The sequence below is a fragment of the Lipophrys pholis genome (assembly GCF_963383615.2).
Source record: "Lipophrys pholis genome assembly, chromosome: 17".
Classification (NCBI taxonomy): domain Eukaryota; kingdom Metazoa; phylum Chordata; class Actinopteri; order Blenniiformes; family Blenniidae; genus Lipophrys; species Lipophrys pholis.
Window position 1 is genome coordinate 811,581 of NC_137643.1, and position 21,514 is coordinate 833,094.

The 21,514-nt window shown below is 44.4% G+C and overlaps 2 protein-coding genes across 3 annotated transcripts; both read right to left on the reverse strand.

The window, feature by feature from the left end:
• Positions 1-1,598: 1,598 nt before the first annotated feature.
• On the reverse strand, positions 1,599-5,874 carry smim13 (small integral membrane protein 13). Its single transcript, XM_080484359.1, has 2 exons — positions 5,408-5,874; positions 1,599-2,464 (listed from the first exon to the last, which is right to left on the reverse strand). Exons 1-2 carry the CDS (start codon positions 5,496-5,498, stop codon positions 2,283-2,285), a joined length of 273 nt encoding a protein of 90 aa, XP_080340485.1. The 5' UTR covers positions 5,499-5,874; the 3' UTR covers positions 1,599-2,282.
• A 3,867-nt stretch (positions 5,875-9,741) lies between these two features.
• zc3h12ab (zinc finger CCCH-type containing 12Ab) lies at positions 9,742-20,513 on the reverse strand. 2 transcript variants are annotated; one of them, XM_080484153.1, is made up of 6 exons: positions 20,408-20,513; positions 18,071-18,521; positions 14,611-14,750; positions 12,689-12,902; positions 12,488-12,588; positions 9,742-11,449 (listed from the first exon to the last, which is right to left on the reverse strand). In XM_080484153.1, the coding sequence occupies exons 2-6, from the start codon at positions 18,454-18,456 to the stop codon at positions 10,515-10,517; spliced, it is 1,776 nt and encodes a 591-aa protein (XP_080340279.1). In that variant the 5' UTR covers positions 18,457-18,521; positions 20,408-20,513; the 3' UTR covers positions 9,742-10,514. The 2 variants fall into 2 exon arrangements, with proteins under 2 accessions (XP_080340279.1, XP_080340278.1); XM_080484152.1 differs by having other exon boundaries at positions 12,668-12,902; positions 20,408-20,511.
• Positions 20,514-21,514: the final 1,001 nt, after the last annotated feature.

The window sequence follows — 21,514 nt, forward strand, 5'->3', positions numbered from 1 at the left end:
CTGCTGCTGCTGCTGCTGCTGCTGCTGGTGGTGGTGGTGGTGGTGGTGGTGGGGTTGCTGCTGCTGCTGGTGGTGGTGGTGGTGGTGGTGGTGTTGCTGCTGCTGCTGCTGCTGGTGGTGGTGGTGGTGGTGGTGGTGGTGGTGTTCTGCCTCACAAACAAACTTTCCATTCTTCAGTTTGACACTGAAATGAAATCACACCGGAGCAGGAGTTTGTTTTGGGAGACGAAAACAGGAAGTGTTAGTATTAAAGTAAAAATACTTTACTAGTCTTTATACATCAGTAAAGTAACTTTGGTTATTTTTAATCTGGTCACACATCTCGGGTTGATGAAGACCACAAATAGAATTATTTGGACTTTTATGACAGAATAAATGTGACTATTTTCATATTTTGAATAATATACTTCCAAAATCATACTTTATTAAATTTATTATATATAATTACATTAAAAAACATTTTATTTAAACCCTTTCATCAGACAGTCTTCACACACACACACACACACACACACACACACACACACACACACACACACACAGAATGTATATATTTACATGTATGAAAAACTATATTTTACAAGATAAAGATAATTATACTGTACAGCTGTTAAATATTGGAGCAGGGGTAGGAGTCACCAAACCTTTGTATATGATGTATACATGGATATACTTAAATATAGATTATCTATGTTTTCTAAATATATTATCATAAAATGTATAATTAATATGATCCTTAAAGGGTTTATATCAGGATTTGTTGAAACATTTATATGAACGTGGGTAGACAGCATATACATGATGACACACATGTAGAAAGAATTACAAGTCTGAAATGAATTCATAAAAAAACATGATTATTAAATAAAAGTTTAAACCAACACAGTTCTGAATGATTGATGGAGAAGGAGGGATTTAATGAGTTAGATTTCCTCCCTCTCATTCAGCCTCATTCTGTTTTTATTCACTTTGTGGTGAAACAACTTTTATTGTTTACTCTGATCTGAAGTTTCAACTTCAACAATTTTATTCAACCAAATAGTTGAAAATCAGAAGTGTTTACGTCTCTGATGTCGAGTCTAAACTATTCAGATGATCTGGTTCAGATCTTCTCTTTATTAAAACGCCGTCTTATTTCACATGTTGAGTCTTATTTTGGTACTTCTCTAAAATCAAGTGAAGGAAGTTTAATTTAAAACACAGAATGATGACACTTTTTCTAACATCACTATTTTTCATATTTGGAATGATTGGAGAAAATAAACGCCATAAAACTTTAACCTCCCAATCCGTTTGATCTGTTTGATCTGTTTGATCTGTTTGATCCGTTTGATCTGTTTGATCTGTTTGAATCTTTTCCTTTCGTTTCTGTCCGAGTTCTTCTAAATGTCGTCTTTTCTTTCTTTATTGCATTCCTCCTCCTTTGCTCCCTGTGTAGGGTTGCTATGGTGACAGACCAGCTTCACTGGAGGCGGCCATATTGCTTTCTGACCTGATTATCTGGAACGCTACTAACTGGTTTTAAGGTGGGAATTCCCAGTTCGGAGGCAACTGGAAAACTCCCTAAATCTTTCCAATAAAAGAGAGAGAGACGGACTGGACTCTGAGGCATCGTTTATTTGAAGTAAAATGATAAAAAGGTGCGAGAGAGTTGGACTTTGAGACGAAGCGTTACATGGAGGTGGACCCCCCCTTCCCCTCGCCCCCCCCTCCCCCCCGGGGGGTCGTGAGGCTGCAGACTGTGGAGATGCCGAGTGTTCAGGCACTGGTACAGAGGCACGGGGCTCAGCGCTCGCTCCTGTCAAACCTCTCCTGACTCTTCAAGTAGAACTCTAGAAAGAGGAAGTGGGTCAGCTGGTGCCGTCGCTCCTCGGCTTCCTTTGGCCTTTTTCTTTTGTTTCTTTCTCGTCCTCCACTTCATGAACCGAGGAGGAAAACACTGAACCGGCGGCCTGGACTTTCCTTTCATTGCACTTTGTCGTGTTTCAAAGAAAAAGCTAAAAGCACCGCTTCAGTCCAGCAGTGTGAAATAAGAGAGGTGAGCTGGTTTCCAACAGTAATCTGACTACTTCCTGTGAAGTGGACCTTCCTCCTGCTCACACTCCAGTGGGAGGAGGATGAAAGTTCCTCCAGACAAGCAGGACTGGACAGTAACCACGGATGGCTTTTCCCTTTGAGGCCGAGCGTCCGCCCGGTCGGTGTAAAGTGTCCAGTGAGGATGAGGAGGGTTTGTGTGAAGACATGGGGGGGGTCGTGGTGGTCCTCTGGGGGGGGGGGGGGGTCTACAACTCTGGAGCTGGGACGGCGGCGGCTCTTTGGCGTGCGGAGCGAGGCCGGCTCCGGGTCGGGCGCTCGCTCTTGGTTTGGGACGGCTGGGGCTCGGCCTGCGGGGAGCTGGCGTCGCCCACCAGCTCCCGCAGGAACTTGAACTTGGACAGAAAGAGCTGCCAGACGACATACCAACCTGAGGAAGAGCAGACGGTTACAGACGGAAACGTCCAGTCTGGGTGGGGGAGGGGAGGGGAGGAGAGGAGAGGGGAGGGGGGGGAGGGGGGGAGAGGAGGAGAGGAGAGGAGAGGAGAGGAGAGGAGAGGAGAGGGGAGGGGAGGAGAGGAGAGGAGAGGAGAGGAGAGGAGAGGAGAGGAGAGGGAAGGGGAGGGGAGGAGAGGGGAGGGGAGGGGAGGAGAGGGGAGGGGAGGGGAGGGGAGGAGAGGGAAGGTGAGGGGAGGGGAGGAGAGGGGAGGAGAGGGGAGGGGAGGGGAGGGGAGGAGAGGAGAGGGAAGGGGAGGAGAGGAGAGGAGAGGAGAGGAGAGGAGACGGGAGGGGAGGGGAGGGGAGGGGAGGGGAGGGGAGGGGAGGGGAGGGGAGGGGAGGGAAGGGGAGGGGAGGAGAGGGGAGGGGAGGGGAGGCATTTAGCTGCCTCACCCTGTTGGATCAGAAAACACTCCAATCTGATGGGTTTATACTAATATAGTAGGGATGCACTGATACCGATACTGATACCGATACCGATACCAGCGTGCGGACTGTGGAGGCTGTTGGAGTTGTGCACGGCGTCGACACAGACGCCGTGTGAAGGCGGTTCACAGCAACGCACAGCCTCCAAATACCGTTTGTGTCTTGAGTATAATGCCGCTTTTCCACGAGTCCCTCCTCAGCCTCGGGTCATTTTCCATTACAACGTAGTACGACCGCGGCGTGGGCGGAGTCATCAGAGCTTTTCCCGTCGCGTACAAGGAACCATATGATGAAGCGCGAACATGCATTGGATATCAGCTCAAGTAATAGAAATATGTACTATTGAATCTATGTTTATTAATAATATTACAAAATGTGGATTGTTAGGATGGTGCTTCAGTGTCTGGTGTTTCGGTTTCACTGGTACCCCTGTTAACTGGTGACTTCCAGCCATTGGCAGCAGCTGATGTTAAAATAAGACAAAGAAACGCTACGATGCTTTAAACTTTAACGGGAATGTGGTTAAACAACGGTTCTCCAGGACAGCTACGGGTTCTGGTCGGGTTTTTAACATCTACTGTGAGAAGGAGATGCTGGAGGAAGAAGGTCACCATTTAACAGGCAAACCAGTTAATCCTAAACACCGGAGCTCTACTTTCGCTCCCTGAAGCTCCTCAATCCTCTGGTCGCCAGCAGACAAACATCCTCGCTGCTCCACTGATTGATTTCTGTGCTTCAATCTCTGTTTGTCATTGTTTTTGTTGTGATCGGGTTTGAAAAATGGCGGGGTGAATGAGACGCTCTCCTGACTCATCGTGTCGTGGCACTCCGGCCAATCAGCAGCTGCCGTCTGCCAACGTCACATTTTCTACTCACCTTCACTCGCTTGGAACCTCGGCTGCACAGGAACCAGGACGGGGCCTGGTAGAGGGACTAAGATGTAGTGGAAAGCGTCAATAGGAGTCGAGTCGAGCCGGACTGAGGAGGAACTAGTGGAAAAGAGCCGTAAGTGAGGCTTTATGGTGTTTAAAGTACTCGTACCGATACTCGGTATTGGCAAGTAGCTAAAGGTTTGTACTCGTACTCCTCCAGTAAGAAAGTGGTATCGGTGCCTCCCTAAAATAAAAGGATGAAAACGACTCGTCTGTCCGAGGATTGGGTTGCTTTCTGGATTATCACCAGGTTGAGTGGGATCACGCTCTCCTGGTGGGAAACTCCCAGTTCAACTGGAATCCTCCCGGGAATTCTTTGTTATGGATTCATTCAGTGGTGAAGTTCTGTACATTCTGCTGTGAAACTCACTGCAACCTTCAACTCACAAAAACTCCTTGCACCCACATATTTCACAAAGCCAAAGCCAAAGCCAACCTTAAACCAGCCAGATAACCTGGTCACTAGGTTAGGGTTAGAGCTGGAGTCTCTCTTTGGACTTTGTTGTGTCCAAATCTGCAACAGCTGATTCGATTGTGTTTCATTTATCTGAAACACTTTCAAAGTTTCTCTTTTGTTGGTCAAATTGATTTGTACAGCCTTGAAAATGTGCATTATTTTGTGTTTTGCTGCATTTTACCAGCCAGATGTGACCTCTGACCCACACCTGTGACCCCCCCCCCTGCTGCAGACCTGCTCAGGTTAATGATTAGTGGTGGTTCTGCCTCCAGGGCCCGGCACAGACCTGCAGAACTCCTCATTAAAACATGTAAACGGTGGATTTTCTGCCTGCAGGGCTAAAGATCCCAGAGTGAAGAGCAGAGACTCCTCCTCTGCAGGACAGGAATAGAAACTCAAGGCAAAGACACTCAATACAGCTGAGCTGACATGCAGGTCACACATCAGCCTAAAGCCAGCAGATACCTGGACCAGGAAACGCTGGACCGCACGAGTCCACATAGTCAATATTAACTATATGATCTAATATAGTCAATATTAACTATATGATCTAATATACACAGTCAATATTAACTATATGATCTAATCAGTTGAAGATGAGAAAACTCAACACACATTACAAATATTTCACCACTGATAGTAAATATAATCATGTAAACAAGACATGAATATATAAATAGACATCAGCTATATTGTCACTGTGGCTAGTTCTGCTTGGTTAAAGGGAAAGTTCCGTTTAAGAGACAGATGACTAGTTGGAGGACTAGTTAGTGGACTAGTTGGAGGACTGGTTAAAGCAGTAAGTAGACTAGTCGGAGGACTGGTTAGTGCACTAGTTGGAGGAGTGGTTGAAGGACTAAGTATACTAGTTGGAGGACTGGCTGAAGGACTGGTTAAAGTAGTTAGTGGACTAGTTGGAGGAGTGGTTGAAGGACTAGTTGGAGGACTGGTTAAAGTAGTTAGTGGACTAGTTGGAGGAGTGGCTGAAGGACTAGTTAGTGCACTAGTTGGAGGAGTGGTTGAAGGACTAGTTAGTGTTCTCGGGTCAGTTTCAACTCACCAAACATCATGAAGAGCAGCGCGCAGACCACAGTAGCCACAATGACCAGCAGAATGAGCCCCACAATCTGCCACATCTCATCCGGCAGCATGGAGGACTAAGACGAGGAGGGGAAGGAGGGGAAGGAGGCCCAGGAAGCCCAGGAGGAGGAGAACCGCCGGGTTTCAGCACCCAGCTCCGCTCACAGGAGACCGAGCAGGTCGGAGAGCCGCGGCCGAGGAGAGCAACACCGAGCCGCCGCTCATCGCCCGCTCTGCTAGCTGGGCTAACTTCAGCTACTCCGACACCCCGGAGCCACCGGCGCTCCTCAGGCCGCCTTCACGGACGTTAACCGGGCACAGCAGCGGAGTGAAGCCCTCCGGAGATGTGCTACATCACGGCGGACTGAGTTTAACGGACGTTACGGAGCAGGACGTCGGCTCCGGTAAAACAACAGGACCACAGTCGTGACGCAAATAGAATGCGTCAGCGCGCGGACGCCCGGGGAATCATGGGTAATGTAGTTTAACCACATATCAGCGGACCAACCCAGTTTGCCTCAATATGACTCGATTCTGCAAACAAATGGTATGCGCCCTACCGACGGGCAGAGTTGGACAAACACAAGACAGCTGTGACATGAGCCAGAGATTTATTTATCGAATGTACATGAATGCACAATAAATTAGTGGAAATGTCATTCCAACACAGAAAACATCTAACGTGTCACAGAAATCCGCAGATACAATAACCAATAATAATCAAATGAAAAACATGAGAGACACAAGTTCAAAAGAATAACATGGAACATCCCAAACATCTGAAATCAAAGTCTCATCAATACAAACATTGAAAACAGACTGAAGACAAGACAAGATGTAAAATATCAAAACAGGAAACACAACAACCACAAACATCAACAAACAATGAGCTGAAATTCATGGGAACAAAGGTGATAAAGATGGAGACAGATACTTTATTCTTCCCTGTGGGTAAATTCATAGCTACATGGAAATGAACAAATGTGATGTAAAACAAAATGGGGAGAAACTATTCTTGAAAATGATGCAAAAAGAATGAAGTTAGTGGCGGCTGGCCAATAGAGAGCGCCGGGACGCACAAAACCTAACAAAGTGAAAATGAAGCGTTTTACTGAAGTTTTGCTGATTGATGACGTTTCAGTATCATACTGTGTAAATCCAGCAGGGGGGGCCACACACACACACACGCACACACACGCAGTCAGTGAAACGAGGCCTCAGAATTTGCATAATAATGTTGCGGTGCAGACGGTACACGGCTCAGAAGGCGTGTTAGGAATGCAGGAGAAGAAGAGTGTGTGGCCAGTGAGCACGTGTCTGACTGCAGCTCTTCACCTCACCTGTTCACTCACTTCAGGAGGACGGGAGCTGCTTTCACACCTTTTGAAGAAAAAAATGCTCAAGCCAAACCACAGCCCAGTTCACGACACATTGCAAGTAAAAAAACACATATTCTTTGTATTTTTGTTTGAGAAAAGTTTAGCGTTTTCATGGCAACATTTTGGAAATGACAGAAACACTGAAAACGATGTAGTTTGCATGCCAGGCCACCAGTTGGTGCTGTTGTTTGTTTTTGTGATAAAACCACACACACACACATGCTGGCAGAAAACAACACACTTTAAACAAAAAAAAGTAGAATACTATTCTGAAAAACAAGTATTAGTAGTAAGTATTAGTCAAACTTTTAAAAACCAACAAAGTTCCAGATTCAGTCTCTGAAATGTCCTCGAATGTGTTAAAGAAAATGTAAAAAGAAGAAAGAACACAGAAGATGAATTTAAAGAATCACTTTATGCTGACGATGTGCTGCTCTACTTATCAGACTCTCTGCACTTTGGTAAAAAGTCAAATAGATCTTCTAAACTTTCCGTTATCCGTCTCTTTAGTGAATCTCTGACTTCTGCTCATGAACTCCACAATCAGAGTAAATAGGTTTTCTGAACACAATAACAATAAAGGCTTCAGACTGTTTGTGTGGCTCGTTATTTAGAATTGAACAGCTTTTCTCCAACACGGTGCTCATTTCCTTCATTTATCACTCCATCATCTGCATACAGGGAGAACATTTGTTCCATACTGAGTCGACCCAAACCATGAAGAAACAGTTTAAATGTTAGTATTGGAGTATACTCTGTGTGCATGTGTGGAGGGATTACAAAAACACAGCACCCACTAGTGGGCCGACATGACAAACTACAACATTTACTCACCAGTCGTTATAAAAACCTCTGAACATGAGACTTTTCCAAAACTGTCCTTATCTTATATTTACCTGCAAATTACACGACATCCTGAAGTGGGTCTGAACACCAAGTTCTTCTGTTTGATCTAGAACGTTGGGGACCCTGGTTCCTGGTTCAAAACCCAGGAACAGAATCAGGTGTGTGTGTGTGTGTGTGTGTGTGTGTGTGTGTGTGTGTGTGTGTGTGTGTGTGTGTGTGTGTGTGTGTGTGTGTGTGTGTGTGTGTGTGTGTGTGTGTGTGTGTGTGTGTGTGTGTGTGTGTGTGTGTGTGAGACATGCTGGCAGGTAGAACAGTTTGCTCATAACTCTCAGACTGTCAGAGTAGTTTTCGAGCAGTTTCTTGTCTGAGTTTCTTGAAGTTCTGCAGTGAGTAAACGGACCGGACCCTCACTAGTAAAAACTAGTAAAACTCCTGCTTCCTGCTAATCTGCCGTAACGGTCCGGCATCCGAGCGGACCTCAACCGGCGCCTGCTCATGTTTGTTCAGAGAAGTTTGCTCAGCACGTGGAGTCAATAAGCTGTCTGCTTTGCATATAGAGGAGATCACGTACGCACTCCTCCCTCAGCCGTTTTAACAGCTGACTGCTTTCAACCTTTAATATTCAAACATTCCTAACAATAAGCGGCCGTTTCATTAGTACACCCAGGGAGAGAGCTGCACAACGAAGGGATCAACACAAGAGTCTGGATTGTGGTGTCACGTTTTCTTTTATCATTTCATTTAACACAAGGATAATTACTGAACAATAAAGTTATTTAATGTCAAAACTTATTATCAATTCTTTTGTTTACTTTTTGTTCGGACGTCTTTTCGTCTCAATAGCACAGGGAAATGCGGCTGCATTGTCAGTAGCTGATCTCTGTTATTGCAAAATTAGGTTCATTCATCCTGAATCAACTCAGTCGTCCTGCTAGGAGTAGCATTAGCAATAGCCCATTTGATTTTTTTATTTAAAATAAATGTAATTTAAATTTTAAAAATTCTTTCCCCCAAAAATTTAAATTTATTTATTTTTTTTATTCTGTTGTTTTTATTTTATTTATTTATTTTATTTTGATAGCCCATATCCAGAGTAGCTGTGATTAGCATTAGTGTGCTTGAATAGCAGTTAGCTTCCCTCGCTAAGAGCTGTCCGCATGCTGCAAGTTTATCTCAGCTGTTTTGTGAAAAAAACATCTGGATTGAAGAGCATCTTCCTCCCACCAACTCCTGTAACTTCAGATGAATTTAGAGTGAATCAATAGACAGAGTGCTGACCACGCGGCTAACGCTATTGCTAACACTACAATTATACAGCTAGTTGAGAAAATATTCTATTTGAATTAGACAAATTAAAGAAACCCAGAAGTTGGTTTCCTGGTTTACAGTCTCTCTTTATCTAACAGGAAACGTTCCACATTTGAACTGGTGGCTTGTGGGTCGGCTCCTGTTCCACTTGTCTTCAGCTCATCTTGTGGTGGAAACAAGAGAAAACGTCTCATAATGACACTGATGAGAATCAATCATGGATAATTAATTTAACTGAAATCATTTGAATTTAAACATTTGAAAAAATCTCTAAACTCCCGTCTCACAGCTCAGTGTGAGTTACAGCAGTAATAACATGAAGTGTCTCATTTAGAAAAAAACTGAATATTTACACCGTCAATCACTTTGACTGTTACTCTGATAAGTCAATGAAACATTTATTTCACTATTTGAGGTCAAAGAATAGATGAAGTTGTTGATACTGAAAACTAAGAAGGCAGGACACTCCTGTTGAAGTCACGTTTGCATTTCTAAACAGCTGTAGTGTGTAATTACGGCCGTGCCGGATGTTGGCAGGAGCATTAATGTGTTTGCTGGTGACCTGATGTGACCTGAACCTTGGAACCTGTTTACACAACCACTTCAGTCAAAACTGAAAACTGTGACTGTAAAACTACTCTGAAACAGAAATTCAAAAATAATGTTGTTTTTTTACCTGAAACGTTGATGAAACGGAGCCTCAGACTTTCTGGTAAAAAGTGTTGAGCTATGACATTAAAATGTCATTTTTAGCAACAGAAATGTGTATTCAGCTCATTTTCATTTCATTTTATTGTCATTCACACCTGTAACTTTACATTAAAATACAAAACACAATGATACAGTAGTGCTGTACATACAGTACAAAGAATAAATGTTATAAATAAGGCACAGGCAGATCTGTGAAGGCTGCATGGGCGGCCATGTTGGATCTGTTTCATAAAACACACAGTGAGTGGATGAAGCTGCTGGACTGTAACGTGCTCAGTGCCAATATGACACAACATCACAGCTTCATCCACACCATAAGTTTCCACTTCATTAGGTGAGCCTCCACAGCAGTCTGGACAACAATATTTTAAATTCTGTTCAATTTAATGTAAGTTTTCAGTGTTTTCAAGCCTTTTTCTTCAGTTGTGTGCAGAATTGTTAAAAACATGAAATAAGTTTTTGTTTTCTGCTTTTTTCGAATCGCTTCGTCTGTCAGTACCGGTCGGCTGATTTAACGCTGACAAAGTTCCTAAAGCTCCTTCTCTCGGAGTTTCTTGAAGTTTCCAGACGTCATTAACCATCTGGAGTTATTTTTACGAGCCACGGGGGCCCGTCGGGCCCGTCGGGCTGGTTGGGCCGTGTCGGCGGTGACTTAACGGGAGTGGAAACGTGCTGAGCGAAGCCGTAGAAGTGAAGCTGGCGAAGTGGAAGGTTACGGTCCGCTGCTCGTCTGGACATGTTGTATCAACGGCGCACTGCCGGGTACTCGGCAGCTGACGGGACTGAGGAGCGTCCGGCGGACACCACGCTGTGCTCCGGCGGGGCTCGGCTGTCGGGGTGGGCTCACCTCAGCGAGCGGTTCTGGCTCTGCAGCGCCAGGATCTCGGCCACCAGCAGCTGCGGGTCCATCAGCTGGGGGAACATGTCCATGGCGGCGTCCACCAGCTGCGAGCTGAAGATGGCCAGCAGCTTCTTGCGGACCACCTCCCTCTGCTCCCCGCTGGGACTCAAACCGGGCTCCCAGCGCCGGTGCTCCCCCGGCACCGTGCGCACCGCCGCGGGGTGAGCGGGGAAAGGGTCGGACCAATATGGCGGCCGCTGCTGGTGGATCCTGCTGTGCTGGAAGTCCTTGGGCTGGCCGTAGGCTGCCATGCCGACGGGGTAGGTGCAGTAACCATGGTAACCGGGGTGAGCGTAGGGGAGCACGTCGGTGCCGCAGCAGGGGTGGAAAGCCGGTGGTGCCCCCAGAGACGGAGGCCCGTGAGAGCAGCAGAACTGCTGCGGGCCGGCGTGGCGCCCCCCATAGGACGGCTCCACCGGAGACCCTTCGATGGAGCCCAGACCCGAGTCCAGCTGCTCATGGGAGCCGCCGTGCGGCGCCGACTCGCAGTCTGAGGACAAGTGTCTGTGTACCTTGTCCCTCCTGGGCGAGGACTTCTTCCCGGGGCGATGCGCCGGCTTCAGCAACTCGCTCTTCTCTTTCCTGGACGAGCTGCTGTCGTGTCCCAGAGTCAGTTTCTTGGCCATGTCCTCCACCAGCAGCAGGCTGAGCCCTGGGGTCGCCTCGTAGGGGGCCGCCTTACCGGGGGCCGCCTTACCAGGGGCCGCCTTACTGGGGGCCGCCTTACCGGGGGTCGCCTCACCGGGAGCTGCCAGCTTGGGAACCGAGATGGGATGTCTGACGCAGTCCCGGAGCTCGTCGGCCAACAAGCGAGTCGACTGTTTGAGTCGTTCCGGGTGGAGAAACTTACACTTGATCCCGTACGTACATTTCCTCCCTGAAACAGAAGCAACCTGCTTCAGTCACTCTCATCGCGTCTTTTTTAAACAACTTTTAGACATTTAAAACACTTTTATGACCTCATGAGCTGCTTCACCATTCCAACCTGGAGTTCAAGAACTCGGTATGACTGCACTGAATCAGAGGTGAAAACTAGTGCAAATGACCGAAAGACACTAAAGTAAAGACGTCCTGGAGAGATGAACGAGGCGAACAAAGAACAGACCACGTTTTCAAGTGAAAAAGCATCTTAATGAAACTACACACAATGGTGGCTGTCACAATAAAAGTACCAAGCCTCAGGAGAATATGGACAGACAGTCATGACACCACGGAGGAAACTTTGTTCTGATTGGCTCTACTGAGCATGTGCAGAACTACCCCGGTCGTGGTGTGCGTGCTCTGTCGCAGCATCTCAAATAGTTCAAAACACAGTTGTAGTGTGAACAGGCCCCCAAACCACAACAAAACGTTTTTAGTTTTCACTTGAAAACATCTTGTAAACGGGCCCTTTGCACATCCGTTTGTTTCAGCCCGCACAAAGAACAACATTCACTTCATAAAGGGCTTCTAACAGTCGTATGCGTCTCCTCAGCCTGTGCACGAAGCCCCCGAAGTGAAGAAAGGCTGTCATTTCCTTCTCTTGCTCCACTTTTTAGCGAATGTGTGCTCATACCGTCGATTCAGAGATTTTCCCTTCATGATGTCATTAGGGGATATAACCACTCCCTCTGGTGGTAGATACTCACTTTGACCCTCCTCTAAAATTACATGCATTTATTCTCCTTGCAAACAATACTGAAAAACAGACACGGAGTGGGCGTGGCCAGACACGGCTCATTAGCATTTACCGGTACAGAAACAGAATCAGCCTGTTCTCAGCTGAGCCACTAGAGGGACTTTTAGACTGACATTCAGGACAAAGGCTGGAATTGGGGAAATACACTTTGAATACAATGTTGTTGGATCTCTGCTGATGATGTGAGATTGTTTACAAAGTGAGACCTTTAACAGTTTTTGTTGGAGGTTTTCTCACCGTAAGGACACAGCTGTTTTTTCGGAGTCTTCGGAAACTTCCGTAAGAAGTTGTCGAGCGTTGGTCCGTGTCGGCCGAGGGGGTCGTCGGGAGGCATGAACCTGCGTCAGAGAGAGAATCCAACACGTTATCGTCCGTTGCCTCCTTCATGTCAGCGCTCGACAGCGAGACGGGACTGACTTGTCGTTGACAAAGGAGTACATGAGCAGCCGCTCCTCGATGAAGCGCTTCCACTCGGGCTTCTCTCCCTGCAGGTCCCGGTACAGGTCGTTGGACACCACGATGCCGTCCGACTCGAAGGCGTGCTTCACGATGAAGCAGTCGTCGTTGCAGACCACACGTTTGCCACCCACCCGGCGTGACGGCGTGAACACCATGATCTTCCTCCTCTCCAGGTCTCGCAGGATGTGCTGATCTGTGCACAGAAATACAATCAGACCCCGTTGCCACGGCAACATTTCAAGTGAAAACACATCGCTTTTTGTTTCAGAAACGTCTGTTAACACGGAAACAGCAGAAATGCTGAAAACAATGAAGTTGCTACGTTGAAGCAGTAGGGGGTGCTGGTGGGTTCACACGTCTGTCGCTAAAAATCACATATTCACATCATAAGTCTACAATGTTCACCAGAGAGTCTGAGGCTCCGTTTACACCACCACGAATCGTTTTTACGTTAACACCGGGAGAACACCATCGACCATCCACCACCATCCCCGACACAGAGCAGCACATCGAAACGCGAGCTCTGCCGTTAGCAGCTAACCTCTAGCGGGTGGGTTTGTGATGTTAGCCTCCGGTGATGACAGCAACACGGAGCACAATCAAAATCTCCCGCTCCGGAGTGCGCCCCCTTGTGGGCGATTCTGATTTGAACAAAGAGCCCAAATGAGAAAACTCAGCCACGTTCAAACGCCGGGTTTTCAACTGAGGTCCAGGAATAAAACACGTTTGAACAAGGGAAAAGGTAATCACTCCTTTAATCAACAATGAAACCTTTAAAACCGACAGCCCAGCAGATCACGGCTTTAGCTTCAGTCCCGTTTGAAACCTCGTTCTCGTCACCACCCGACATATCTCCAAGTGAAGTGACCTAAATAAAGTAGGTCTGGTTTTACCATGGTGGTTCAGGAAGTGGCGGGTGGCCAGCTCTGAACGTGGGTATTTCCCCACTGAAGACTGACTAATTAACTGAAGACTCTGAACGCACTTCCTGGAACTGGAGGTTTTATCAGCCAGAGATCTGAAGAGCAAACAAGCAGCGCTCTGGATGTGGGAGAGAGAAACAGCTCACATGGTTTCCAATGTGTGTCACAGAGTGCTGGGAAACCCCTCGCTCACGTCTCCAGAGTGAAACGACAGACCGAGATTAAACTCTACGTCTCAACGCGAGAAGAAAACCGACCGAGCATCTTTATCTTTATCTGATAAACCGAAAGATCAACGTTCACACAGCAACTCAGACAGCAACAGATAGGACTGGAAACAATGGAGTCATTGTAGTGTTATGGAGGAAACAGAGAAATGAACGAGAGAGAAAAGAGAGAAAGACCAAGAGAGACGATGAACACAAAGAAGAAAAACAAAAGAATGAAGAAGATGAAGGAGGGAAAGTAAAAAAGAACGAAAAGAAAAACAACAAAAAGGAGAATCATAAAGATGAAGAAAGAAGAAGAACAAAAAGAAGATAGAGATGATGAGAAAATGAAGAAAAGGTGAAGACGGACGGGAAGAAGATGGAGAAGAAAGAGTAGACGAGGAATAAATGAATCGCTGAATTTTTATAAAACACAAAAAAATAGAAGAAGAGGAGGAAGAGGTAGAGGAGGAGGAGGAGGAGGAGGAGGAGGAGGAGGAAGGGGTGGAGGAGGAGGAGGAAGAGGAGGAGGAGGAGGAAGGGGTGGAGGAGGAGGAGGAGGAGGAGGAGGAGGAGGAGGAGGAGGAGGAGGAGGAGGAGGAGGAGGAAGAGGAGGAGGTGGAAGGGGTGGAGGAGGAGGAGGAGGAGGAGGAGGAGGAGGAGGAGGAGGAGGAAGGGGTGGAGGAGGAGGAGGTGGAGGAGGAGGAGGAGGAGGAGGAGGAGGAAGAGAAGGTGGAGGAGGAGGAGGAGCAGCTCTGTGATGCTCTACCAGTGATGGGCACGTCGGGCCGCGGCTGCTCTTTCCTCCAGGAGGGGACGAACACGGTGACGTCGTCGTGGCCTCGGTCCAGGAAGAAGTTGACTGCGAGTTGAATTCCCAGACAGGAGAAGACCTCCTTGTTTCCGTGGCTGAATCCAGACAGGAGAAGAAGAATTTCAAGAAAAAAGCCTCCGGACTGGTCCAACCTCCCGACCTGAACAAAACCATCAAACAGATCCGGGCGGCGCCGGTCGTGCCGGGTTCCCCAACAGAAGGGGGGGGGGAAATCTGAACCCTTTGGTTCGGTTCTGTTGGTACCACAACTTCTGCAGATATAACATTAAAATATCTGATGTATAATTTAGTTATAAAAATGTACCTCTCGCATGTGTACTCTAAGTAATACACCTTTAGCATTGTTTAGTCTTGAGATGTAATTTTAGGAATTAATTTTATAAACAAGTTAATATTTCTATTTTGTATACGGACATTTACTAGTGTCTTATTTTGAAAGTGTGTATATGAAAGGAAAGTAATAATACACAAAAGCAGTGGCTTATGACATGAAACAAGTAATATTTATATTAAATGTCTACATGAGAACATCTTTTTAGCAAAAGGTAAAGTTTCATATTAGAGGTCAGGTTCTATATAGAAAAGTGACCCGGGGTTCAGGTTCTATATAGAAAAGTGACCCGGGGTCAGGTTCTATATAGAAAAGTGACCCGGGGTTCAGGTTCTATATAGAAAAGTGACCCGGGGTTCAGGTTCTATATAGAAAAGTGACCCGGGGTCAGGTTCTATATAGAAAAGTGACCCGGGGTTCAGGTTCTATATAGAAAAGTGACCCGGGGTTCAGGTTCTATATAGAAAAGTGACCCGGGGTTCAGGTTCTATATAGAAAAGTGACCCGGGGTCAGGTTCTATATAGAAAAGTGACCCGGGGTTCAGGTTCTATATAGAAAAGTGACCCGGGGTCAGGTTCTATATAGAAAAGTGACCCGGGGTTCAGGTTCTATATAGAAAAGTGACCCGGGGTTCAGGTTCTATATAGAAAAGTGACCCGGGGTTCAGGTTCTATATAGAAAAGTGACCCGGGGTTCAGGTTCTATATAGAAAAGTGACCCGGGGTCAGGTTCTATATAGAAAAGTGACCCGGGGTTCAGGTTCTATATAGAAAAGTGACCCGGGGTTCAGGTTCTATATAGAAAAGTGACCCGGGGTTCAGGTTCTATATAGAAAAGTGACCCGGGGTCAGGTTCTATATAGAAAAGTGACCCGGGGTTCAGGTTCTATATAGAAAAGTGACCCGGGGTTCAGGTTCTATATAGAAAAGTGACCCGGGGTCAGGTTCTATATAGAAAAGTGACCCGGGGTTCAGGTTCTATATAGAAAAGTGACCCGGGGTTCAGGTTCTATATAGAAAAGTGACCCGGGGTCAGGTTCTATATAGAAAAGTGACCCGGGGTTCAGGTTCTATATAGAAAAGTGACCCGGGGTTCAGGTTCTATATAGAAAAGTGACCCGGGGTCAGGTTCTATATAGAAAAGTGACCCGGGGTTCAGGTTCTATATGACACCTGAACATTCTGTGCAGTGGAGACGAGGCTTGGAGTTCCAGTACTCCGGCTCTGCAGTGCCTGGCTAAAGAGCCCCGGGGCAGGCTTCGAACTTTTCACCTGCAGCTGGCGGTGAATGCTGCCGGGCCGGTTCCTGTTCTGGAGCTCCACTCTGATTTGCATAGTGAGAGAATGACAACGTGCCTGAACCCGCTGCTGACGGCAGGGCGTGGACACACACACACACACACCACACACACACACACACACACACACACACACACACACACACACACACACACACACACACACACACAGCAGCTTTCACTGTGTCTCATTAAATTCTCATTAAAAGGATGATTACTGGCGTTATTACAAACCTTTATTACTAATCATGTTTCCCTGCAGCAAACTTATTCTTTTTTTAAATAAAAAAGCTATGAAATAATGATTTATTTACGGATTATTTTACAGATTATTTTACAGATTATTTTACAGATTATTGAGGCTTGAAGACAGAAAAAAAAGGTAAAAAACCAGCGGATTCACTGGAGTTTTACCGTCTGACTGGAACGTTTCTGGTCGATAATCGACAGACTGAAGCTGAAGTTGATGAAAACAGAGAAAATGAAATGCGTCTCAAAACAATTCTCCTTTTTTAAACATTTCAGCTGAAATATAACTAATTTATCAAATATTAATTATGAACTAATCACAATAGTAAATAGCAAACATAAAGACAAAACTTGTTCAATTTAAACTCTTAGGAGTGTATTGCTGTTTAAAGTACTATATAAATAATCTATAAATAATCTATAAATAATCTATGTTCAAATGTTTAAAAACACTTAATTCAAAAAAAATTTGTTGTCATAAATCATCATAAATTAATATATAAACTATTTATAAAAGCTGTGAATATTAACTACAATACTGGAAAAAGCAGCAAATCATCACATTTCAATGATTTTGCAATTTTACATTTTAGACTTTCTCTCAATAACTGATCAGATAAAACATTAAAACGTTTCCTTAACCAGACGATTAAACAGTTTATAAATCGATCAGTTCCTATAAAATGTTGAAAACAGAAAATTGTCACTTTTTGATGCTTTAACAAGTTAATTTTTCACTTTTTCTTGACGACTGATGTCTGAAAATCATTATTTCTAAAGTTTGTCCTGCAGAATGAACATTTCTGTGTTTCAAGAGAAAAAACGCATCGTTTATGTGTTTTTTGTTTTGCGTTTCCACGGCAACGTTCGGAAAAGATGTAGTTTAAATGTTGGGCCACAAGTTGGTGCTGCTGGTTGTTTTCATATTGAAACCACACACACACACACACACACACACACACACACACACACACACACACACACACACACACACACACACACACACACACACACACACACACACACACACACACACACACACACACACACACACACACACACAATCCTAGTGGACAGACGACCAGGCTGGATTATCTACATGTTATTGCACCAGGAGAACCACTCAGATTAATAAGCTCTTCTACAAGTGAGTCCCGGGGAGCTGGGGGGGGGGGGGGGGGGTCAGTCTTGCTCAGGGACCCCCACTGCATGTTGGTATGGACTATTCTCACCAAGAACTATTTATGACGGTCCTGTTGCACATGTGCAGTAGCAGCGTTTCAATAAAGTTGCGTTTCCATGGAGACGGAGCATTTTTAAAAAGTGTTGTTAAACTAAACCACCAGAAGTTTCTCCATTTTCACTTGAAAATGTTGTGTGAACGACCCCCCCCCCCCCCCCCCCCACTCCTCCTCCTCCTCCTTCTCCTCCTGCTCCTCCTCCCCCTCCCCGTCCTCCTCCTCCTCCTCCTCCTCCCTCCTCCTGCTCCTCCTCCTCCTCTTCCTCCTCCTCTCACCTCATGGCCACGTTGCTCCCGTCGATCACCACGGCTCTCAGAACGTCCTCCTCCTCCCCGCCGCTCTCCTCGCCGCGCCCCGGCAGCGGCAGCAGCACGGTGGGGGTCACCGGGGGGGGCTCCCCTCGGGGCACCACCACAGACATGGTGGTGAGCGGTGGGCCGGTGGGGGGGCCGCGGGGGGGGTCCCGGCCGGCCCCGGCTCTCACCAGTCGCCCCAGAACCGTGTTGGTGTCGGAGGAGGCGCCGACGCTCTGCTGCACCGCCTGCACCTGAGCCGTGGAGTAGCCCAGCTTGTGGAAGAAGTCCAGCCAGGGGGCCGGGGGGGCCGGGGGGGCCGCGGGGGCCGCGGGGGCCGGCGGGGCCGCCGCCTCACCAGGGTGCATCTCACTCGGGTGGGTTTAATCCATGAGCGCACAGCTGGGAGGAGGAAAACATCTGCATGCTGCTCCTGACAGGAAGAGACAGCGCACCTCTTTCAGTAATCAGATTACAAATGACCGGAGGTCCAATCTGTTCCAAAAGTACCTGGAACCTTCAATAGAACCTTAAAGAGCTTTACTGTGAACAGCTGAGCTGAAATAATCCATCTTTACCAACGAAACACAAAGGAAACCAAAGAAAAGCCGTCGGCTCGCAGACATGAAGGTTTTTTTTATTTGAAATATAAATAATGAAATTTAATCCAGAAGTGGAAGTGAAGCCGGATCCTGCAGTGGAAACACTCCACTGCCTGGAACCCTTCAAATAGGTCACGTTGTAATCTGGACTCATTTCAGTTCATGAGATTATTACCTGATTAAATCTATACAATTACACTTAATTACAACTTTTCATTCTTTTAACTTCTATAATTCTCATCATGTTTCTCTGATGACTTCATGACAATTATTTGTTTTAAAATATTGAAATTCTGAATCAAACGTCTCATAAAATCGGATAAATTGTGACATTTTATTCAATTTAAAAGTTAAAACTCATTAAAGACGACACTTTCTGGTCAGTTTGACCGATTTAATTCAAATAAATGAAACAAAATGATGGAAAACTTTAGTAACTTTAGTAACTTTAGTAACTTTAGTGACTTTAGTGACTTTAGTAACTTTGACCCGTTAGATTTTCTTTCAGCTGCTGTAAATATTAAACGTTTTTAAAGATGCAGGTTAGAATCAGTACTTGTAACTTCTTTCTTTTAATTTAGATTAAAATCTGCTGGGAAAAACACAATCCTCCAGATTATTCAAAAAACACGGTTTCAGACTGTATTTATAGATTAATACACAAAAAATAAAATATCATTTTAAAATATAAAAAAACACTTAAATTAGCAAAAAGTAACTTTTCAGTTCTTCATGAATTTCATTCTGATAAATTATTACTGTTGATGCTTTAAAGTTACTCATCTTTAATTCTTTTAATCTGTTGGATTATTATTTTACACTCCTGTGAGAGCACATATATTCTGTCGCATAATGTGAATTATTACTCGTTATTCATTTTTTGTGTAATTTAAATGTGTTTATTTCTGTAACTTTGACTTATTAATAAAAATGTGCTGTTTTCTCATTCACTTGTCACTTGTGAACATTTCCAGTTCACTATCCTGCTTTAATTTCATTTATTCATCCATGAACGGTGGATTTAACACTTTTAAGTTAACTTATGTCATTTTCATTAATTTCCTGCATTTAGTTTTCAGTAAAGTGTGAATGTCTTATGTCTTATTGGGGTTTTCACTCAATTAAGTTTAATATTATCTATTAATATTATCTAGTTTTCTTTCAGTTGCAAATAAATCAATTATAGGGTTTTTTATTAGTTGAAATTTAAAAAAAAAATACAGAATCTAAGATTATTATTTAATTTCAAGTATAAAAACTGAAATCTTAATGAAAAAACCTTTTTTAATTATTTGAACACGTATAAATCTGAAACACTTTGGATTCAAACGTTGATTATTTTCTCATTCAAGGAAACTTTATTAAATCAATCCAGTCAAGTCACATTAAAACAACCTAAAGTAGCATCGAAGTCATTCTTAAATTCAAAAACCATTTTCTGTTTCTATCTCACGATTTAAAGTAGATTTGATTTAAGAGGAAAAGCTTCACATTTGAGATTTAGTTTTGGATTTAAAGTTTAATAACTAAACTTACTGGACATAAACTGGCAGTTTGACCCTTAAAAAGGAGATTTTAATGTTTATTAATCCACTAAATAAGAAAACAGTCTTCAGAAGGATTCTAAATGTCTCACGCTGTTTAAATGAATTAAAACAAACTGAAACTGAAGCAGTTTTTCTCTTTGGTGAGAAACTGAAGTAGAAAACAAACTGACCTGAGTTTTACTAAAAGGTTTGTTCTGCAGCTCCAGGTTCCTCAGAGTGGATCCGAACCGACCCAAAGTTCCTCCTCGAGTCTCCGGATCACTTTGACTCGACTTCAGGAAGTTTTTCTTTCTTTTCTTTTTTCCTTTTTTTCTGACTCAGCAAACAGCGGCACGAGGGATCCTTTCACAATAAAAGATAAAGCCAACCGTGACACACAAACCGGAAGTTGTTTTACCTGCGTTATGAAAAACACAGAAATATCAAATATATATATATATATAACTAATAAAAATAAAAAAACTAATAAATGCACCTATAACCTCAACATAATATATACATACAGTATATATACACACAGACATATACACGCGTATATATACACACATCCACACACACACACACACACACATATATATATATATACTAGAAGTCAGTCAAACACAAACTGGAAATTGTATTACTCAATTATTAAATAAATTGTCTTTAAAAAACATATATTATACAAGAAGAAATTAAAACAAAAGCATCTCTATGAAGGTGAATTAACCTCAACACCTTAACTACAATTAAACCCCAAACTCTTGTTGTCTGAAGAAAAATAAAATAAAAACTAAATAATATATAACATTTTGGAGGGAAAAAATGATGGAGAAAACAATTCTTTAAAAAATTACACAAAAGGGAATAAAGAATTAATGAATGCATGTATTTGAAAATTCAATTAACCTAAACATCTAAATTACAGTCACAAAAACAAAAAATTGTGTTTTCTGACGTTTATAAAGAAACTGCAAATTGTTTTAACTGTGTGGTGAAAAACATCTAAAAAAGAAAAAAATCGATCTAATTACACAAGAAAACTTCATCATATGTGGAGACGAGTTCTTCAGTTTGTTCACGGAGGAAGAATTTGTGGGATGAGCTGAAGTTCTTTGTTAGCATATATTAGCATCTGTTAGCATCTATTTGCATCTGTTAGCGTCTGTTAGCATCTGTTAGCGTCTGTTAGCATCTGTTAGCATCACTAGGACAGATTGCAGAGTCGGTCTGCAGAGTTCCAGCAGCTTGTTCCTGTTCTTGTTTGTGTTGTTTTGGACCGGCTGCTTTCAGCTGCT

Bases quoted from the DNA above. Each gene is read 5' to 3' on its own strand.
- smim13 (XM_080484359.1), bottom strand. From the start codon at position 5,498: ATGCTGCCGGATGAGATGTGGCAGATTGTGGGGCTCATTCTGCTGGTC. The intron at 2,465-5,407 runs GTGAGTTGAAAC...GCTCTTCCTCAG, and splicing joins GCTGCTCTTCATGATGTTTG to GTTGGTATGTCGTCTGGCAG.
- zc3h12ab (XM_080484152.1), bottom strand. From the start codon at position 18,456: ATGCACCCTGGTGAGGCGGCGGCCCCGCCGGCCCCCGCGGCCCCCGCG. The intron at 12,589-12,667 runs GTCAGTCCCGTC...TCTCTGACGCAG, and splicing joins TACTCCTTTGTCAACGACAA to GTTCATGCCTCCCGACGACC. The intron at 11,450-12,487 runs GTGAGAAAACCT...CTTCTGTTTCAG, and splicing joins AAAACAGCTGTGTCCTTACG to GGAGGAAATGTACGTACGGG.